The following is a 21,088-nucleotide window of genomic DNA, read 5'->3' as shown; positions in this document are numbered from 1 at the left end:
TTCACCCCTACTCCTGGCCCAGGCCCTGGGCGCTGCGAGCACAGGCTGGTCCCGACGCCTCTCGCCACCCTCAGTCTTGTCCTCTGCTCATCTTAGACCCACCTGGGCCTCTATGGGAGCAACTTGGGACAGATGCCCTGCAGCGTGGCCAGGCCCACCTGAAAGAGAAGACTTCGAGTGCCCGGCCCCTGCTTGAGACCCTCATACTGCCACCCCAGCCCAACCCTACCTGCTCTTCGGTTCACCTCTGTGCCTTTGCACATGCTGTCCAGGTAAGCTGCCCCTCCCCCAGCCAGGGAAAGCTAGCTGCTCGGTAAGGCCTGGACTTCTGGGTTGTCCCTCTTTTCTGTCACCACTTTCTCCCTCCTCGGGCCTGCCTGTGGTGAAGGCCTTGGGGAACATGGGGAAAGAAAGGTCAGGGAGCACCACTTCTCCCCCATGCTGCACCCAACCTTCAACCTCTCCATGGCTCCTTTTGCTTTTACCCATTTCCACAGTGCGGGGGAAAGGCAAACACCCAGATGAACGTGAACTTTCTTCTAAGATGCCAGCGCTGCAGATTCTATCCATCTGCCTGTCCATCCATCCATCCATCCATCCATCCATCCATCCATCCATAATCACCCATCTATTGTCTGCTTATCTACCCATCCATCAGTCTATCTATGGTCTGTTCATCTATCCATCAGTCCACCCATTCATCTGTCCTGCATCCAGTGTTAACTGAGCCTTGATGTTGTGCTGGGCCCTCCCAGGAGTGGGCCCATCAGGAAGCAGTGAGTTTCCAGTCCCCGAAAGTGTCTAGAAGGACACAGAGAAAGGCTGGAGTGACCAGGAGCTGCAGCTGAATCACTTGTAGAAACCTGTTAAAAATGTGGACCCCGGCCCATCCCCAGACCTATGGGATCAGAGTCTCTGGGGCCAGTGCTTGGGACACGGCATCTCTCCCTAGCTCCGGGGAGATGCTGACACATGTCACAGTCTGGGGGGCTGCCCCCCCCCCCCATGGTCATGCTTTCAGATGCCAAGACACCTGCGGAGCAACCAAGCTTACGAAGTGTTAACTTAGGGAAATCTGGCCTGTCCCCGCTGGGCACTGGGTCCTCGTGCCCCCACCCCTGGGCCGATTCTCCAGATCTCTTGACCCCACCTGTGAGCCTTAAAGTTGGGGTGCTCAGCTTGCGCCGGGTGAACACAGCAACTCTTCCTGTTTTGTCAGCTTTTCCTGGGAGTAAGTCTGTAAGACCTGCTTTCTATACTGACAACAGATACTCAAACGTAACGAAGCATAATGCACAACTTGCATGAGTTTTAAAGATAAAATGAGACACTTCAAAGAAATCCCAAGCTTGCGGCTGGCCCTGGAGGATGCATCCCCAAGCCCCAAGGGAGCGGTGATTCTGGGGAAGATTGGGAGAAGCCAACAAGAGGAGGGGCCCTGAAGGCCACAGCCGACTGGGTCCCCAGTCCTGCCCCAGGGGCCCCTGGTCACTGCCAGCAAAGCAGTAGCGCAGACCTGGAGACACTCAGGTGGGCCCAAGCCCCCTTCCAGCAGCCTTCCCATTGGAGCCCCAGCCCTGCCAGATCCCAGCCAGCCCCCGCCCTCACTCCTCGCAGTGGGGGACAGAGCTGGCGTATGAAACAGGAGCCTAACAAACCCCGACCTTCCCCGCGTCTTTGCCTAGAACTCCCGGATTTCAAACCGGGTGGATATCAGAGGAGAACGTGGGACCTCAAAGCGGAGGCTGATTAAAGGGGCCGCATCCCAGAGATGCGCCACTCCTGTCAAAACAAACTTTGCTGCGTCTGGAGATGCTTGCCGTGTTTGAAACGTGTTCATTAGATATGAAAAAGGCAAAGATTTCACATGAAGGAGACGCTGGCATCTGTGGGCTGCACTTCTTCCCCACTCGGCAGTTTTGAAAATGGCTGGAGAAATGGGGGTCCCCGCCCAACACCCACCCGCCAGGTGTGACTGGGGGCTGGGACCCCGTGTGCAATCGTGGCGGCAGAGGTGGGGACCGCATGGACTCGAGGCGGCATGCACTTCAACCCCTCAGCAGGAAGGAACTGAAATTCTCTCTCCCAGCCTCAGTTTCCCCAGTGGTGCAACAGAGGGGTTGCACTTGAGGGTCCCCGGAGGCCTCCGCTCCACCTCGTGGAGACTTGGCTTCTCTCTCTGGAAAACGGGGACAGGACAACTGACCCACAGGTGCAGGTGGAGGGGCTCTGGGAGGCCCCCTCGGGCCCCAAGAGGGAGAGGTGGACTGCAGCCAGGAGGGCGGGAGAGGGGGCAAAGCGAGCGAGCAAGTGAGCGAGTGGGGTAAGAACACAGGAGGGAGTGAGGACCAGATTCCGGAACCCAAGGAGTGGCTGGCTCCCTCCGGGCTGGGCCCTGTGACCCACATTTCCATCTCACTGTGACCTGTCTTGTGAAACTCCCTCCCCACCCCCAACATCCAACCAGGCCCCCACATCCTGAGAGTGCTCCCCTCCCCTCCACCCACCGACTGGCTTGGCCCTCCCTGTCCTGCCTATTCCCACCCTTCCTCTGCCCCAAGGCGGGGGCCCCTGCCCCCCATGCCTGGCTGGCTTCTTATCCCCCCAAGGGAGAAAGGCCAGGTCCTCAGCCTGGCATCCGAGGCCTCTCCAGACTGTCCCTGCTCCCCGCGACACTGGATCTTTGGGCAGCCACATAGGCACCTCCCTGCCACTCTGTGCAGCACCCTGTTACCCAGGTGTTAGGGTCTCACCCAAGACGGCCCGGGGGTGTCGGATGGGAAGGCGGGCGGCCGCGCTTCGGGCTCTGGCTGGAGCACCCCGCGGGCACCGCGAAGGTGCTCACCTGGCGGCACCCGGGCTTCCTCCTTTGTTAATGGACGGGGATGCTCCCCTCCCCCAGGGAGGCTGCAGCACTGTCGCCCGTAACACCCGGGGTACAATTATTAGAACTGCACTAGGACGGGGGAGACTCTAAGTGGATTCCACAACCCGCCCCCCGTCCCGCCCCCAGGCTGTAAGTTCCAGAGAGCAGGGGCCTTCCTGGTGAGCGGCCCTGGGGCCGGCCTGGCACAGAGCCGGCCAGGTGAATGAGCGGACAAACAGGTGAGCTGCAGTTTGCTTCCCAGCCAGGATCCCGTCTTCCTGTGCTGTCCTCTTGAGACCCTCTCCTTCCCTCTCTGGTGTCAGCTCAACCAGGAACAGTCTGTGCCCTGAAAAATGCCAGGGTGTGGCAGACAAGCCAGGTGCCCCTTGCCAGCCAGGTGTGATCTCCCGGGACCTCCACCAGATCAGAGTTCAGAAACCAGATGTACCTGCCGAAGCAGGTTTTCTAGGCCAGTTACTCCCAAGCATCCTGGCTGCTGGAACGGGCAGGAGATGGCCCAGGGGACGTATCTACACGAAGCGGGGTCCCCAGGGGCGCTTGGCTGTGAGGTCCGTGTGCCCACTCAGCAGCTGTTCCCCAGGGCCTACCCGGTGCCAAGCGTGGGCACGCTCACGGGACTGTCAGCGTGGCAAGGACCGGAGGCCATCCTCCCTGCCTGCAGCCCTGCCGGGAGGGTAGATGAGCTTCTCCCCTGAGTGGCTGTGCACCCAGAAAGCTCATCTGGACTCAAGCCCATTTCCCAGGATGCCGTGGCTGTGCCTGGAGAGGAGCGGACACCTCAAGGAGCTCTAGTCCCTGTGGGCCAGGTGACTACAGGGATGTGGTATCCCTCCCTCTGGGCCTCAGTTTCCTCATCTGTCAAATGGAGATAATAAACCTCGTTTGGGATGACTTTTTAAAAAGCCACACGTTTCAGACATCTTTTAAGCCTTGTCTTCTTTGTTAACTCACGTCTTCGGTGAGGTCGGTGACTACAGAAAACGGAAGCAAAGGGGCAGCCCTGGGAGGATCGGGCACGGCCCCGGACCCCCCCCAGGGCTGGTCAGGGCACAGTTTAGAGACAAGAGCCCGGCACCCAGCCCGTACACAGGGGCCCTCAGGGGACAGTTTTGCCTGCCCCTTCCCACACCACCCTGGGACTGGCTGTGTCTGGGGGCCTCCTGAGAGCAGGGAAGGCCGCGGGATCCCATCTCCAGCACCCAGCCCTGGGCCAGGGCGGTCGGCCAGGAGAAGGGAGAAGGAAGGAAGTTCTGCCCTGTGGTCAGGCCAGGGGTTGACAGCCTGGGAAAGCCAGCGTGCCCTGACCGCTGTACCTGTCTGGGCTGCCCCCACTCGGACCTGCGAGGTGGCTGAGGCCCGGCACGCGCCCTGGGCACAGGCTGCCTCCCTGCCCACCCCTGATCCCAGCCTGCGGCCGCCCTGTCACTGCCGCCGAACAAGCAGGGCCTGCTCTCCCAGCCCTACAATTTGTCTTGCAGCTGCCGCCGTTGCTCGGAGCCAGACACTTGCTTGTAGCTTGTGAGCTGTGTATGGGCAAATCTTTCATTTTTCTTTCATTACGCCGGCGTGTACTGTCACTTAATTTTTATGTATGCAATCCTTCCTGACAAATATGATCTGCTGCCTGGTAATTCGTCTGACGCTCATTCTGTTCCGCGCTCTAATTACGGCTCCTATTCCTGACACCGAGGCAGCCGCTCTGCCACCGCTGGGTACCGCACCTGTCAGCCCGGCCATGGCATGACTAATGCCCTTTCATGCCAGCCTCGTGTTAGCAAATACAGAGGCGGGGAGGGGCCCGGGGGAGGGAGAGGCAGAAGGGGATGCGATTTGCATAAGCCTTGCCAGGGGGTCAGCAGCCTCAGGAGAGGAGGTAGTTGCCAGGGTAACGTGGCTCCCGCCACAGCATCCCCACATAGTAGGTGTGCAGGGACAGCGGATACATAATTCATACCCACGCGCGGGGCGTGAAGGAGCCCTGACCCCCGAGTTCCTTTCTGAGTCACGACGCAACGGCAATTAGTCTGATATCTTGCCGGAGCAAATTTGTGCAGGAGACTTAGCTGTGGCAGACCCGCACTGTGGAGAGGGGGCCTTTCTCCCATGTCGGGGGGGACTTCGGGCCCTGGGTTTCAGCTCTGTGCCGTCTTGCGGTGGAGCCCAGCCCTCGGTTCTGAGAGTGGTCCCACGCCAAGCCCCCTGCGGCCTCGCAGCTCCCTGGCGTCCCCTGGACACGGGCACAAGGCCCCAGGAGGGCTCCTTCCATCCACCACTGGGCCCGGTCGCTGCTCGGAGGCCTCGGGAAGACCCCGGCCTAGCAAGCAGCCTTTTCCCCAGTTCCAATTCCTTCTCATTAATATAATAAGTGCACCAGTCCGAGTCGATAAACTCACACTGTCGGACGAGCCCGTATTTCTGCCCGTTCCTAATGATGTGATCTTAACTGGCTCTGACGAGCGCGCAGTCTCCTCCGTGGAGGGACCGAGAGGAGGGACCTGACTGACAGGGGACAGAGGCAGTGGCTTTAACTCTTCTCTTTGACAGTTGCCCTTGAATGTCTGGCCTTTTGAAACTCTTAAACCAGAGAGGTAAACAGTCCCAAACTCACCGAAGCACTGATTTTCATAAGGAAGGGTCTGAGGGGACCAGGGAACAAGGCTTCCTCTCGGCACGGCAGGCTGGGAGGCTCTGGAGGGAGAGCCAGCACAGCTTCCACGGCCCAGCCCTGGTCTTCTGGAGGAAGCATGGGCTCCGGAGGAGAGGCCCGTGTTCGAGTCCTGGCTCTGCTATGTGACTCAGAAGAATCCCTCAAGCTCCCAGGTTCCAGATTCCTCGTTTGCACAAAGGAAGGGTCCTGTGGACCCTCCCGGCTATTGGAGGTGTGAGTAAAGTGTCATAAACACAGGGGACGTCCTTTCAAGCCCTGCCCACACCCCACATTCAGACACACACACACACGCACATGCACACTCACACACTCAGACACACGCACTCACACGCGCACACACACATCAGAGCTGCTGATCTCTTAGTGCACTTCTCCTGATTGCGTGCTTTACCCCGAAAGCCTCTAAGCCATCGGGACCTGTATAAACAGTGACAGATTCCACCAGGAAAGTGTGTCTCTGGGAGAACACCTCGCTGTCACCAGAAGCTGCTTTCTGTACTCACAGCATGCCGCAGGCACTCGGGGAGAGGGTGGGGGACACACAGGCTGGGGCCGTGGAGAAAAGAGTGGTTCCCAAGGGAGGGGGTCGGCCTTCACAGGGCAGGTAAGCCTCAGGAGCACCTTCCCCGGCAAACGCCACCTCCAAGAACCAGGGACAGGCTCGCTGGGAGCAGGATGCCCCTGCCATATCTGCATCCTTCCCACCCAGCCCTGGTTAAATGCGGATATGCCCTGCTGTAACGCACAGGGGACCCCACGTCTGTGTTCCACTGGGGGCCTCCCGGTTTCTCTTTCCTAATCAAATGAAAACTCCTCATCCTCCAACATTCCACGTTTCATACCCAGTCACGTACCCGGTGTATGGATTCGGAACTGGCATTGCTTCACAGAACCCGAAACCCACGCGTGCCCAAGTGTATCCCCAAGTCCAGCCCTCAGGTGCTCTCCAACTCTGGGAATGGTACCGGCCCAGCGAGCCTGGCACTTAGGCGCCCCCGTCTGCGGCGCCCCGCGCACCCCACTCTCCGGCTCACCCGTCCCCTGCTCCCTGCACCACAAGCTCCCCTGCACCCTTCACAGTCCAGCGACAATGTCACCTCCTGCTGGGTGAGACCCTGGTAACCTGGTCCCTGGGGCTTCAAAACTGCCGTGTAAAAGCCAAAACCTGAAAGAGCGCCAGTGTCCCCCACCAGGAGGACTGGACCGAGCGTGGGGCATCCACGGGACGGAACACGACGGGAGAAAGAGAAAGACGGGACCGCCGTCCCGGATGGGCTCTGCCGTCCTTTCCTGGAAGGGGCGGCGAGGCAGCGTGAGGACGCAGGGGACCCCCAGCCGAGGCCTCTCAGTTCGCCCTGCTCTGGGTCACTGTGGTGAAGAGGTTAGTAAAGACTGGGGCTCAGGAAGGTATGTTCCTGCGTTAACGGACCAAAGGCCCCGTGGGGTGAACATTCGCATCTCCCCGCAGGGTCGCCCAGGACCGCCAGCCGCTGCTGGGATGTGTGCACAGGCCTCCTTACCTAGGGAGTGGGCTGCAGTGGTCTCGGAGCTGAAGAAGCGACCCAGGCCGAGGTCACCAAGCTTCACGACGCCCGTGGCCGTGATGAACACGTTGGCAGGCTTGATGTCTACAGAGGAAGAAGGCAGCTGGTGTGGGGGCAGAAGTTGGGGGGCTGGCGGGTAGGGCAGGACACAGTGTCGAGCATCTTGCGGGTCCTCGGGGGAATCGGAGAATGGGCACGTGCGAGGCCCTGGGCTGGACTCCCGGACTCCCCGAAGGCCAGGCAAGATGCTCACACGCCCCTGTCCGGGGAATACAAAGTGGTCCAGCTTCCTCACGGATGTCCCCAGACCATTCTCCCCAGAGCAGGGAACGCTGCCTCCTGGGCCCCAGGGGTGCCCAGCACCCCCCCCCCCCGCCCCACCCGCGGGCTCTGGGGGGGAGTGGCGGTGCCCAGACCCCGCGGGCTCTGGTGGACGCGTACCTCGGTGCATCACCCGGCGAGAGTGCATGTGTTCCACGGCGCTGCACAGCTGTGCGAAGTACTTCCACACCGTCCTCTCGGGGATGAGCCGCTTCTGCTTCTTAAAGTACTGCGGTGGGGAAGACAGACAGGCCTGGGGGACGGGCCGCAAGGGAGGTGGCCACGGGGCAGTGCCCCTGTCCTGTCCCCAGTGGTAGCTGGCACCTGGCACGGGGGCGGGTGGTCAGGCTGCTGAACAAACAATACATCTGGAACGGAGGGTGCTGTGCTCCCGTCTACACTTCAGCCCCAGACGGCCCTCCGTGGCCACCGGTCCGCCCCCACCCAGCGCTGACCTCCCTGCGGGTGGAGCAGGTCTGGCCCAGAGTGAAGGTCCTAGAGGACTTTGCAGAATGGATGCCTGGTCTGCATCTTGAAGGCTTCTCTCAATCACACTTTTTCTGGCATTTTCCGGACACAGGCCCGTCTCCCACACAGCCTGATGGGGAAGCTCCTTGCTGGAGCAGATAGGCATGGACTCTGTCTGCCCCTCGCCCCAGCTTGGCCCAGAATGGGGGTACCCGATGGCTGGTGGTTAAATCCCAGCTGCCCTGTCCCTGGGAACCCAGGCACTAATCTACTTCATTGCCTGAAAAAACATATTTAATGCTCCAGAAAACAGAACGAAACCCAAAATGCCACCCAAGCTGCACTGAGTGAGCCGTAGGTAACCAAAGGTCCCGTAAGGAGCACACGGGGAAGAGGTCCTCACCCATGACCCTCCGGGGAGTCTCCTGTGAGCCAGGCCTGAGGGGTGGGGTGGGGGGTGGGGCAATGACTCACGCACACCGGTAACCTGAGTACTGGGTTTTTGTTCAGAGGCTTTTCGCTCCAGAACAACCACCTTTTCCAAAGCAGCCAGAGGCGAAGCCATAGGCCCATTTGTTCGGGCAGCTGCTCGGGTGCAGGGAAGACAGTGGCTGCCCCAGGACAAGCTCCTGGCCTAGGGAAGGGAGTTTGTGGCGGAAGACAGGACCTGGGCTCACACGGGTAAGCACCCGCCTTGTGCAGCCACTGTGCTGGGCCCTCAGCAGGGGTGACTGCACCCATCTTACACACGAGGAAACCAAGGGCCACACAATAGCTGGTAAGGGGCAGTCACGGCTCAACCCCAACCTCCCAGGGCCAAGCTCTTAACCCTAATTAACTCTGAATGACACTGGTAACCACTGGATGAGGGACTGAGCTCAGAGAGGTTCAGGAACTTGCCCAAGGTCACGCAGCTGGAGTGCCAGAGGGGGGACTTGATCTGGGCACCTCCGACAATGACACGGTCATGGCCGAAAGCCCCTGGCCTGGCAGTAAAGCCCCATGAGGCTCTCCCGAGGCTCCATTCTGGGACAGGGACCTCACGGGTGAGCTGCCGAGGCTCCCAGCACAGACCGCTGGCACAGGACCCCACTCCTCTCCACGCTACCCCGGGTCTCTGTGGTGGGTTGGGCTGGAGCGTTGTTTACGCTGTGATGTTGGTTAATCCTCATTACAGCTTTTAAGCTCGGCTGCGAATGGTGCTTTTCTAAATGTCACGTCCTATAAGCGCCGTGTGACATTTAGCGGGAAGGCGCAGAGTCTCTGGTGGGTTTTGGGGTGGCGGCAACTCTCAGCTTCACTGTCCGTCATAAATAACGTCGGCGCTGTGGCAGTGGTGGCACTGCTTGGCCTGAGGCTGCGGGCCCTTGGGACACAGGGCCTAGGCCAGTAGCCTTCAGGCTAGCCCAATGGGGCGGCCGTGGTGCAGCCCGGCCTGGGGCCCCGGCAAGGTCCCCAGTTCCCCTCAGTACCCAGAGGCAGCCAGAGAGTGGGAAAGGCCACTCGGGGAAACTGAGCTCCTACCAAGTCCCAGGCATTGTGAAGAGCGTATTACAGATGGGGAAACTGAGGCATAAGGCCCCCTTCCCGCCAAGGGAGGAGGGTCTAGCAGGTGTGTCTGCCTCCAGACCGAGGGTGTCTCTCCTGCCCTGCCTCTCCCGCTTGCTGGGGGCAGCACCCAGCCAGGGCCCTGCAGGGGAAGCGGCTGGCACTGCATCAGAGGGAACAGAAACAGGCACGGGGGAGGGCCCTGTGACCGAGAGAGAGGAGGTACCGTGTCAGGAGGGGAGGGCTCCTGAGATGGGGCCGGGAGGCTGCCCCCCAGAAACCCAGCGGGTATGTGACCAACTTGATCTCTGGGCTGGTGTGGGCCCTGAGGAGGCCAGGGAGAAGGGGAGGGCAGCTGGGGAGGGGGCACCCCACCCCCCAGGCCAGACACAAGGTGCTGGACACCCACATGCCTCCCTCCTCTCTTTCACCCGGAAGGAGCCTGCACCCAGCCCCGCACCCAGCACCCCCCCCCCCCACCCCGCAGTCCCTCACGCACCCCCAGGACAGAGATGGAAACCGGGCTTTGTGGGCAAGGGGTTTGATTTGCCCAGTCGCCAACCCCCGACTGTTTGATTCCAGCCCCGCTCTGCTGACTGAGACGCTGCAAGGGGCCTGGGTCTGCAGGGGCTTCAGGGTGCAGCACCCTTGCCATGGGCCACGTCCCAGGGCCCTTCCTCTGTCTCCCCTCCACCTCCTGTTCACGGATTCCATTCCCATCCCCCACCCCACCTTCTGCTGGGCATCTAGTCTTTCTTCTAGAACACCATACAAACCATGTCTACTCCCCACCATGAGTCCCGGGAAGCTCCCTGCTGACCTTGGGGCAAGGTCTCGAATCCTGGGCCCAGACGGTGAGGCCCTGGGCGACCTGACTGCCCCACCTCCCCCCGCACTCCCTCCACCTCACCCAGTACTTTGTGGACTCTGGACTGCTCATCCCACTGGGTTCTTGCAAGCTGTTCTGCTACAACACACCCCCCCCCCCCTGCGCTGTCTCCCTCAGGTCTCAGCTCAGGCCACCTCCTCCAGGAAGCCTTCCCTGGCTCCCACAGGTCCTGAACTTGGCTTGCTCACATGGCCTTGTGACTTTTTGTTCGTGGGTCTGCCCTCCTGTTAGAAGGCAAGCTCCCTGAGGGCAGCACCCACGCCTAGGTCTCGGCACCCAGCAGGTGCTGGATGCGTGTGTGTTCAGCAAGAGAACGACATGTGAAGGAGAAACACGGGGTGGGGGTGGGGGGGTGGGGGGGAGAAGGAAGAACTAAGACATGATAGAGCACATCTGTTCCCACCAGGGATCTGTGTGGAGATTAACATCCTGGCAAACACATTAATATGTCAACGAAAATATAAAAGCAGGTGATAACAGCTCAAGTAATGCCGCTTCCCAACGACGCCCGAATTCCTAGGAGCCAGATTTCAGAAGAGCAAGCGCTGAGCAATTGCTCAGTCCCCAGCGCCTGGTGGGAAAGACGGAGAACCCATGTCTGGTCCCTTTTGCAAGTGTTGCCGGGAGCAAGGTGGGGGCTCCGGCGTAGCTGGCCTCGCTCAGAAGCAGATGGACTGGGCTGGGGGAAGGAGGCGGTGGGGGCCCATGGCCAACAGCCTGCAGGCTGGTCAAGCCAGCAGGGGAGTCAGGGCCTTGAGGGAGGAGCACAGAGCGGGGTGGGGGGCTGAGGGCTGGGGCTTGGGGGTCCCACAGAGAGGCTGTGTGGCCTCAGGCAGGCAACTAAATCTCTCTGAGCTCTGCTGAGGACGGTGTGTGCTTAGTGAGTGATGTGTGTGCTCAGCATGGTTGTGGCTCACAGGAGGTGCTCCAGCGATGGAGCTGTGATGGTTCCTGAGTCCAGACTCTCGGTGGGCCTGGGCCTGGGCCTGGGCCTGGGCCTGGGCCTCAGGATGGGGGGCAATGGGGGCAGGGCAGTATGGGGGCTGCCGTGGGACACAGAGCAAGAGCCAGACCTGGTAAGTCATTCAACCTCTCAGAGAGCCCCGCCTCAGCCACTGCATGGAGTGAGGTGTCCCTCCAGTGCTGGAGCGGCCCCAGGGGGATCACTTGGGTGCTGATGCCTGGAGGCCCTGGCTAGGAAACAGAGAGCGGCGCCACACAGGCACGGCGCTATCCCCGTGTTACTGGGTATCCTCGGGTAAGTCTCTTAGCCTTTCTGGGCTTAGTTTTCCCTTTGGAAAGTTGGACGCACAACACCTTTTCCCAGATTCTGTGAGCTGGGGTCTGACCTAACGTGGGGTTCTATCCCTGTCTCTACCGTGAGGCGGCCTGTGGGCAGCCTGGGGCAGTGGGGACAGCCAGAGGCGTGCTTTCTGTCCATGGCTGACCCTCTCCCAGAGCCCGAGCGGGCACCCTCCAGGCCACGGCTGAGGCCTGTGAGGCACTGGCCAGGGAGGCTGAGTGGCCCTGGTGGACAGCCTCCACCCGAGGCCACAGCAGCAAAGACTCCAGGCCGAGGGGCTGCCTGATCCTGGGCTCCCTGTGTCTGGACAGCCCCCGGGGCCGGCCTGCCTGCCGGCCTCACTCACCTTGATCATCTGCGAGAGGTCACCCGCATCGGCCAGCTCCAGCACAATGTTCAGCTCGTTGTCCTCAATAAACGAGTCCAAATACTTGATGATGTTGGGATGATTTAGTTGCTGTCCAAAGAGAGAGAAAGAGGGGGAGGCAGAACCAATGAGGGCCGGTCTAGCCTAGCGCCTGCCCCGTGCTGGCTCACGGCAAGTATTCATTAGCAGGGCCCTGGCTTTGCTACACAAGGGAGTGTCTTGGGGGAAAGGCCTGTGCTTGGGAGTCAGGCAGACCCAGGCAACACTGGGAATGCCTTTCTGCATCTCTGAGTCTCAGTTTCCCCATCTGTACAATGGGCATAATGTATTCATGAGTAGTAGTGAGCATTAGATGTGCCGAGGCCTCTAACACAATGTCTAACTTGGTGACTGCCCGGACCTGAGACTCCATGGACACCTGTGAACAGGATCCTCCTCCTCCTCCTCCTCCTCCTCACCACCCGTGACCCTCGGCAGCAGGGCTGGGCCCCCACTGCCCTATTGCTGTGCTCAGCAGGCCTGTGCTGGTGCTCCCAAGTGCGCCCATCTCCCTTCTTCCTCCCTCCTCTCATTTTGACACATCCTTGTGAAATCCTGAAAAAAAAAACCCAACAGTTCCTGGCGTGCTCTGTGCTGAAGCCCTGCCTCTGGCCTGACCACCATGGCCCACGTGCTTTCCAGACAGGACAGCTCCCCACCAGCTGGAAGTCAGCCCCCGCCTGGCTAAGAGGGGACAGACCTTGGCAACTTTTTATAACTCAGACTGACTGTTTCCACCAAATGATTCCAGAGTCTGGGAAAGCAGAGGGGACTCAAATATTCTGCCAGGGCTTGGTCGGCCAAGTCCACGGGGGCGGCTGTCAGCAGACAAGCAGAGGCCACCGTCGCACACATTTTCTAGAAGACCTGGAAGTTGCTGTGAGAGGGGTGTGGATTTGTGCTGTGTGCCGACCTGTGCCCGCCTTCGGATTCTAAAATGAGGGGGACCTTGGCAGACATCATATGGCTGTGCTCCAGGTCTGGGTCTACAGACACCCCTCAATCAGAAGCCACAGGTGGCCTCTGTCGCTGGCCATGTGTCTGCCCCTCCCTCGACTCCACTCTATCCTGATGTCCACTGCCCGTCCGAGCCCTCAGGCCCCCTGTCCTGGGCCTCACCCCCTTTGTCAGCACAGCAAACAGCATGATTATAGTCTTAGCCTCTACATTTAGGGCTATGCTCCGTTTCAAATAAATTTTTATGTACAGCGTGAGGCAGCGGTCAAGGCTCACTTCTGTCCCTTTGGACATCCAGTTTTCCCAGCACCTGGATTAAGAGTCTTTCCTTCGTCCACTGAACTGTTGTGGTGCCTTCGTCAAAAGTCACCTTTACCCGGATTTTGTTTTGAGGCCTTCCCGGAGCTAACGCTGGCCATCACATCAGCTGATATTTTCCATTTACCAAAAAAAATATCAAAGCGAGTGGAATGCTGGCACTTGATCAAGTTGAAAACGCTTTGAAGTCTCGAATGCACCTTATGACGTGCCAGCGCTGTTGTTATTATAAACGAGAGTCCCCTGCTCTTTCAGCCCACTCTTGGCGCTCACCTCCCCACCCCCCCACCTCCCCGGGGGAACCTTACATCCTCCCAGGGAGGCCTCCCCGACACCCACCAAGGTCATGAGCAGACTGGGCAGCACAGTTTTTCAAACGACTTGGAAAGACTGGAGGGGGTTTGGGTGGGAATGAAAGCTTCAGTCAAGGGGGCTGTTGCCTCGAGGTGCTGGCTCCTGGGGGGAGGAGGGGGAGGCCTCTCTCCCTGCTCCCAGGGCAGGCCTGAGGAGGGCAGGTGACGTCAGGGCTCCCTCGAATACCCCGCCAGGCTACAAAGGTACAGGTTGGGGCGAAAAGGGACCCCCAGAGGTCAGCTGGGGGCAATCCCCGAGGCCTGGAGAGGGAAGGGACTGGCTCTGGAGGACGAAGCCCGGTCCAGAACCTGGTCCAGTAACCGAGGACTGCTGTCCACCCAGAGTCCCCTTCTGAGCCTGCAGCCTGTTGGGGAGCTCAGGCGTGTCTCAAAGGGGACACGCCTGGGCCAAGGATGTAGGAAATGCTCCAGAGATGCGAGTGGTGGGGTTTCGTGGTTTGTGAGCGGGGGAGGGGTAGCTGCTTTGGCTTCGTGTATCTAGGGTTCAGGTAAGTAACACCTCAAGATTCATCTCAGTGCAGCTCCTCCTGGCAGCATCGGCCACCCTCTCGCTCTCTGGCGTCCCGACAATCCACGCCCGTGTCTCTCTCTCTCTCACAACCTGGAGCTCCACAGTGGGGGGCTGTCCCCGAGGTCCCGCGCCATGCCTGGCAGTCGTGCTGGCTGCCGAGGGATGGACGACGGACAGATGGCCAGACGGAAGGAAGGCAGAGGTGACAGTAAAGGGCTCAGGTCCCCCCCCCCCCCCCCCACTTGAATCTCTGCTGCCAGGGGCTTTGCTCCGTCCCACTCGTGGCCCCGCTGGGACGTGACACGGCAGTCTGTGAGGATCTGTCTTCCCTGCTGGCTGCATCCTTGTGCCCAGCACTCAGTGCTGCTCAAAACTGTGCTGACTATATGAACACATGATCTCTGCCCGTGTTCCGACAGGGTCCGCCTTCCCGCCCCACGTCCGGGGGGGGGCCTCTGCACTGGGAGGTTTTGGGGTTCGGGTTCTGGCATGAATGACGTGAATGATGTTGCCCAGTGGCCCCTCTGAGAACTGTGGTTCCCTTTGTTTTGCAGGAAACACCTCGCGCCCTGGCTCATCCTGTTGACTTCCTCTGGGCAGGCAGGGAGCTGGATTGGCGTTCTGGAAAAGGGCTGGCGGTGAGCGGCAGAGGTTGTGACCACGATGACAAGGGCTGCCTGTGACCGAGCACTTACACACAACAGATGCTACACTGAGCCCTTCCAACCCATTTTCTAATTCCCCCGGCACCTGAGGACAGTCCTGTTACCATCACTCCCTTTTACAGATGACAAAACGGAGGCCGCGAGTGGTCAACAGCTTGCCTACAGCCACATAGCTAGTGAGGGGTGTGCCCACTTCCAGAGCCATGGTCAATGGCACACGGCCACATTGCAGCCTGAGGAAGCCCCCGGAATAGGCCCAGGTCGCACCAAGCCTCACCTATGACTTCACCGAAGCCCAGGGACCCAGAACAAGCTGGCTCGGTACGAGCACACGTACCATTCCTTACTCGTTGTGAATGGCACATGTGCACTCTTGGCCACAAGAGAGGAGAGAGGGTGGGTGACCATGGCAGCAGGTCCCCAGGGCTGGGAAATCAGTCTGAGTCCTGAGACCACACCCGGGTCCCAAAGTCGACTGTTAAGGTAAAACTTTAAAAAGGTTATCCGAAGGGGATTTTTGGACCTGTAACAGCTGGACTTAAGGACACCTCCCTGTAAGCCTCCCTGGGACCCATCATAGGCAGGGTCACAAATCACATCAGGCCGCAACCCCCCCGCTCTCAGCCACTTCAGGGGCCTCCCCGTTCCCGCGTTCGAGTCCCACATCCCAAGGGTGGCGTCCGAGGCCGCCACCACCTGGCTCCCCAATTCCACACTGCGGGGATCCCCCAGCCTTCCAGAGTCTGGGACGGGACCCTGCCCTCCTTGGGCCCTCGCACAGTCACACCGGCTGCCTGCCTGCTCCCTGCTGCCTGGAAATGGCTGAGGGCAGGCAGGGACCAGGCCCGAGAGCCCAGGGCAGACCCGGCAGGGTAAACCGCTAACCAGAAATCCCGCAGTGGGGCTTCCGCATCATTGCGACCAGCAGCCCCACTTTACCAGAAGGTGTGGAGCAAGCCCTCTGTCTCCTGAAAGGGGAGGACCTACTGTGTGCTCCACTGTGCTGGGCCCTCCTCGGATATTATTTTACCTCATCTTCTCCAACTGCCCGTATCCCGTGAGGCAGGTATTCTCACCACTGAGCAGATGGGCAAACTGAGGCTCCCGGAGGCTAAGGCACTTGCTTAAGGTCACACGGCTTGTAAATGAAGACATTAGGATTTGAACCTAGGCTCCTGGGCCTCCGATACGCGGAACATTCCTCCTCCTCCACCACCCGTGAGACGCCAGGCAGAATCCCAAGCCTCGGGAGTAGGGAGGGATCTCCAGGAGAAAGCAGCCCTAGTCTGGGGGCGAGTCTAGTCCAGAGAGTTCTGTTGTCTCTGACTCTGGAGAGACCAAGGAGGAAGCCAGCGGGGAGGAGAAAGGAAAGGACACAGATACCACCACCCCCGCCCCCCAGCCTCCTGTTTGGGTAGGTCTGGGAAGAGCTAACAGGGTGACAACCCTCTAGTACCAGGAGCCCCGGGCCAGACAACTGGCTGTGAATCCTCTCCTGCATCCCGGGCTAGCCTTGCTGAGTCACCCCGGGTGGGGGCATCTTCTGGGTGGCAGTGATTTGGTGCCCTCGGGGGAAGGACTTTGGTGCCAGGTGCTGGTGTCCATAAACAGAATCAACATGGGGCAAGGACGGCCAGTCTGGGGGCGCCATGAGGCCTGGGCAGAGGTGAGGTGGGGCCCACACCCGCCCAATCGTGAGAAAACAAATGGACCACTAACCCTCAAAAGGGTGTTGTTTCTGAACCTAACCGGCTGCGGTCTGTGACAGCCAACAGGTGGCCCAGGGTGGGGACCAGGCCACCGCAAGGAAGCAAGGGGCTCCTGCTCAGGCCAGGGCACTCACCTTTAGGAGGCCAATCTCCTTGACGCAGTCCTGCCTGGCTTTGGCGTCCATCATCTCAAATATCTTGGGTGAGAGGAAAAAGAGAGAGAGTGGTCAAAACCCAGCTCCCGGGACCCCCACCGGGAGCCACAAGAATGGGAACTCCCACCCCGGCTCTCCCACCTCCTCGCCGAGGGACGCCATAAACACAACGGCTGTTTACCGGGTGCCCATCCTATGCCAGGCGCTCTGGGCTGAATCCTCCCGTGAGGCATGGGTTACTGGTGCCGACTTACAGAGAAAGACCGAGAAATGCAGTGACTTGCTGAGGTCACCCACTGGTAAGTGGGAGGCCAGGAAACGTGCTTGGAGCCTCAGTCTTCACCTCTGGAAATGGGGCCAATAGCCTGGCCTGACCTCCCAGGCGGTCATGTGGGCTGAGTGAGAGGGTGTAAGCACAGCACCTGGCACCACACACCCTCCCCACCCCCCGCCACCCCGGGGCCCGTTCAGTGCCCGTTCGCCGTGGGCCCTCAGAATACCTTCTGACTCCCGGCAACAAACAGAAGGTCTCCACTACAAAACCCGACATGGCACAGAAAAGCAGGACAAAGAGGGCCAGGCGAGCCCCTCCTTGGAAGACAAATCAGAGCAGAAAATGGGCCTTTTCTAAAGAGAGGAGCCCGCCTCTCCTCCAGCGACCCGGAGCCACATGTGCGGTTTACAGACCAGCAAAGAAACCATCTGTCACCTGGGTCCCCACCCGTGGCTGCGTCTGCGTCCCCTCCTCTGCCCAGGCGGTTAGGCTCATTCTCGAAGGACAAATGAGCAAACTGAGGTGTCGGGAAACTCTGCTGGGGGATTTAAAGCCACCTTCTGTGGCAACGTGCTGTTCAAATGTGCCCAGTGGCTCTCACTGAAGCGCATCCTGGCAGGACTCTGCGGCTGCCAACCCATCTGCTTGAGCCCCCTCCTCCATTTCGGGGGGACACGGAGGTCAGGAAAGGCTCTCACACCCAGAGGCGACCAGCAAGTGCTGAGTCGGTGTGGGTCAGAGTCTGAGCTCCCCCTCAGCTCGCTCTGTGGGCTCGGTGAGATGGATACTCACGCCTCTGAGGTTCTTCTGATCTGAGAAATGGGGTGACCACTCTCACCCACAGGACTGTTCTCAAGACACGACCCGGTATACAGTGGTGCTCAATGCATGCTCATTTGCCTTTTCCTCTAAGGCTCACGATGAGCTTTCATCAACAGGAGCCCACCTAATCCTTCCCACAGCCCAGTGAGTTGGGTGACGATTTCAGAGGAAGGGTCGAGGACTGGCCAAGGGCCACAATGTTTTTTTTTTTTTTTTTTTTAATTTTTTTTTTTTAACGTTTATTTATTTTTGAGACAGAGAGAGACAGAGCATGAACGGGGGAGGGGCAGAGAGAGGGAGACACAGAATCGGAAACAGGCTCCAGGCTCTAAGCCGTCAGCCCAGAGCCCGACGCGGGGCTCGAACTCACGAACCGCGAGATCGTGACCTGAGCTGAAGTCGGACGCTTAACCGACTGAGCCACCCAGGCGCCCCAAGGGCCACAATGTTTAGACACAAAAGCTGGCTCCCGTGATGTGGTTTTGACCCTATGGGCTCACCTGCACCTTCTTTAGAGCCACCGTCTTCCTGTCCAGCAGGCAGGTGGCCTTGTACACCTCGCTGAACTGTCCTCGGCCTATCTTCTTCTCGATCTGGAAGTCTGCCAGCGAGCAGCGAAAAGACAGGGTGTTCGGGTGCCTCTGGAGGAGACGGACAGAGGGGTATCAGTAGCCAGGCTGTAGTGAGGGGCCGGGCCCTGGGCAGCTGGGGCCCCTTCCAGAACCCGGCAACTCCAGCAGTGCTCCTCCAAGGCCACGGAGAGACTTTGAATGCCAACCTCACTGTCAGAGACTCCATCGGCCCCCTGGGTGCTGTCCACACCACAACCCCCACTCTGTAGATGAGAATCTGAGGCTGCTGGTTTCTGCCATGGCACTTAGCACCACCCCTCATTACCTGATCGCACGGTCATCTGCTTGTTTCTGTCCCGCACTCCCAGAAAGCTGACTCCCTGGGGCCAGGGCCTCGCCCACCTTGTTCACTCCTGAAGCCCTTGTGCCCAGGCTGGAGCCAGCAAGCAGAGCAGGTGTGAAGGAAGCGACCCACCAAGATCACACAGCTAGGGCGAGGCCCCTCTGGGTCTCACTGGCCCCAAGGCCCTCCACGTGTCGGCCCCAACCCTAACCCTACGAGTCATTGTAAGACGTGACTTCCCCTCCCGGGGTAGCCAATCCCATCCAAGAGATGAGAAAACCAAGATTAAATCTGCAGTCTCACCATTCCGAGCCCCTTCTTTGAATAAACAGGCCCCTTTATGGCAATATGAGGGGTCCAGACACTTCACGGTGACTCTCCAGGGGCCAGCACAGAAACCCACAACTGAGCAGTACGACCTGCCCAGGGATGGTGCTGCCCAGTGAGGCAGCAGTGGCCACGTAGCCCCTTGCCACCACCACCCCCGCCCCCCGCAACACACGTGCAAAGTGCTCTGGGGAGAAGGAGAGGAGGGGGTGCCTTCTTGGGCCCTGGAAAGGGGAAGAGGAGGGGAGGACGGCGAGGATGCCTTGGCTCTGGTCTGCCAAAATACGTCCTCCTCCTGCTACCCGCCCCCTCGCGCCACTCTGGGACAGGGGGTCACCGCCACTGGGGACCCGCCCCGGCTGGGTGGCGGTGTGAGGACAGGGTCTCACATATAGAAGGGGGACAGAAACATCTGTGGAGTTCATTTTAGGGGTGAGGGTGAGGCAAGAGGCACAGAGAGCCCCACCCAGGCAGGAAGGGGCAAGTGTCTGAATTTTCTGATGCGAAAAGGCCTCTTCCAGACTTGGGCCGGAAGCATCCAAGAGGGTGGAAGATCAGGAACTTTATTGGGCTGCCTTCTGGAACTCTCCTTCACCCGAATACCAACTTTTAGACAAATAAGCCCCGGAAGGAGCCTGCGGAGCCCTGTGGGGCTGGCATCCGTTTCAGTACGTCTGCTCTCAATCAGCCTCGAGTTTTTCCTTCTTTTTCTTTGCTACACGAATGTGTTCAGTTTGAACCGTGAAACAGGCGAAGATAAGGAGAGCACGCCATCACGGTGAGGTGAGTAGGGTTAGCAACCTGCTATGGTAACTCAAAGTCCTCGCCCGACAACCACCCACGAAGCCTTTAAGACCCCACGTGCTCTGCCCACCCACATCCTCGCACCTCTGCGTCCTTGCTATTTTAGGACTTTCTCTTGGTCGCTTCGCTCCTTCCACACTATCCTTTTTTTGTTCTCGCTGGGCCTTCTGCCTGGAATGTCCCTCGGACGCCTCACCGTTTCTCTCCCTTCCACACTTCCGACTCTTCCCCCTTCGTGTTCACCTTCCAGCATTCCAAATCCCATCCATATTCTACTTAGTTATCTTCTTTGTGTCCCGACCACTAGAAGGTATGCCCCGCAAAACGGTGTCACATGCTGTAGGCACTCAATAAATGTTTGTTCAGTGAACAAATATTCACATATATGGAGATGGTGTACTTTTTAAAGACACAAAATCGTAGGGTGCCTGGGTGGCTCAGTCGGTTAAGCATCCGACTCTTGATTTCGGCTTGGGTCATGATCTCACGGTTTGTGAGTTCGAGCCCCGCACAGGGCTCCTCGCGGAGAGTGGGTATCCCTGCTTGGGATTCTCCCTCTCTTTCTGCCCCTCCCCCACTCACGTGTGTGTGTGTGTGTGTGTGTGTGTGTGTGTGTGTGTGCGCGCGCTCTCTCTCAAATAAACTTTAAAAAATTCCACAAAATGGTGTGAACGTTTTACTCTAAGACTTGCTTTCCCCTCTCTCAGTAACTGATGGATATTGTCCACTGACAGTGATTTAAATAACTGCCAAATATAGTCCACAGTAGGCTTGTTTCTAGTCTCTCATCACTACAAATAACGTTGCGATAAACATCCTTATGTAGATCTCCTTATGCCTATTTTCTGGGTTGCTGACTGGTGACCTTGGGCAATTACACAAGCTGCTGGGTCTCAGTTGCCTTGTAAGGCAGAGGTATAGAAGCGTGCCTGTCTTATAGGGTTGCTTTAAGGATCACGTGAGATTGCTGAGTACCACCCCCAGCACACAGTAGGTGCTCAGTGGTTTTTATTACTGAGAAGTGGGGGTGGATCAGGAGAGAGGGGCCCTGAGCTGCTGCTACTCCTCACCCCAGCCTTTCTGAACCTGCCCAGACCCAGCTGTGTGCCAAGGAAACCCTAACAGCACCCGCCTGCCAGGAGTGAGCGATGGAAGTCCGAGGCTCACAGCCTGCTGCCTCCTTCCCTCAGCAAGGTAACGGTGGGGCCAACCTTGGCTCTGAA

At 59.1% G+C, this 21,088-nt stretch overlaps 1 protein-coding gene across 3 annotated transcripts in view; it reads right to left on the bottom strand.

Annotated features, from left to right (window-relative positions):
* NEK6 (NIMA related kinase 6) overlaps nucleotides 1–21,088 on the bottom strand; it is an 85,848-nt gene that overhangs the window by 16,163 nt on the left and 48,597 nt on the right. For all 3 annotated transcript variants that reach the window (XM_060608711.3, XM_060608713.3, XM_060608712.3), the window contains exons 3-7: nucleotides 18,320–18,460; nucleotides 16,703–16,765; nucleotides 11,975–12,085; nucleotides 7,541–7,649; nucleotides 7,076–7,183 (exon numbers count right to left, since the gene is read on the bottom strand). In XM_060608711.3, coding sequence (XP_060464694.1) covers nucleotides 7,076–7,183; nucleotides 7,541–7,649; nucleotides 11,975–12,085; nucleotides 16,703–16,765; nucleotides 18,320–18,460 — 532 coding nt within the window. The remainder of the gene's footprint in view (nucleotides 1–7,075; nucleotides 7,184–7,540; nucleotides 7,650–11,974; nucleotides 12,086–16,702; nucleotides 16,766–18,319; nucleotides 18,461–21,088) is intronic.

The sequence above is a fragment of the Panthera onca genome, chromosome D4, assembly GCF_046562875.1.
Source record: "Panthera onca isolate mPanOnc1 chromosome D4, mPanOnc1 haplotype 2, whole genome shotgun sequence".
In the NCBI taxonomy this organism is placed as follows: domain Eukaryota; kingdom Metazoa; phylum Chordata; class Mammalia; order Carnivora; family Felidae; genus Panthera; species Panthera onca.
Note: the sequence above shows the minus strand (reverse complement) of the source record. Positions and strands in the feature narration are given on the sequence as shown.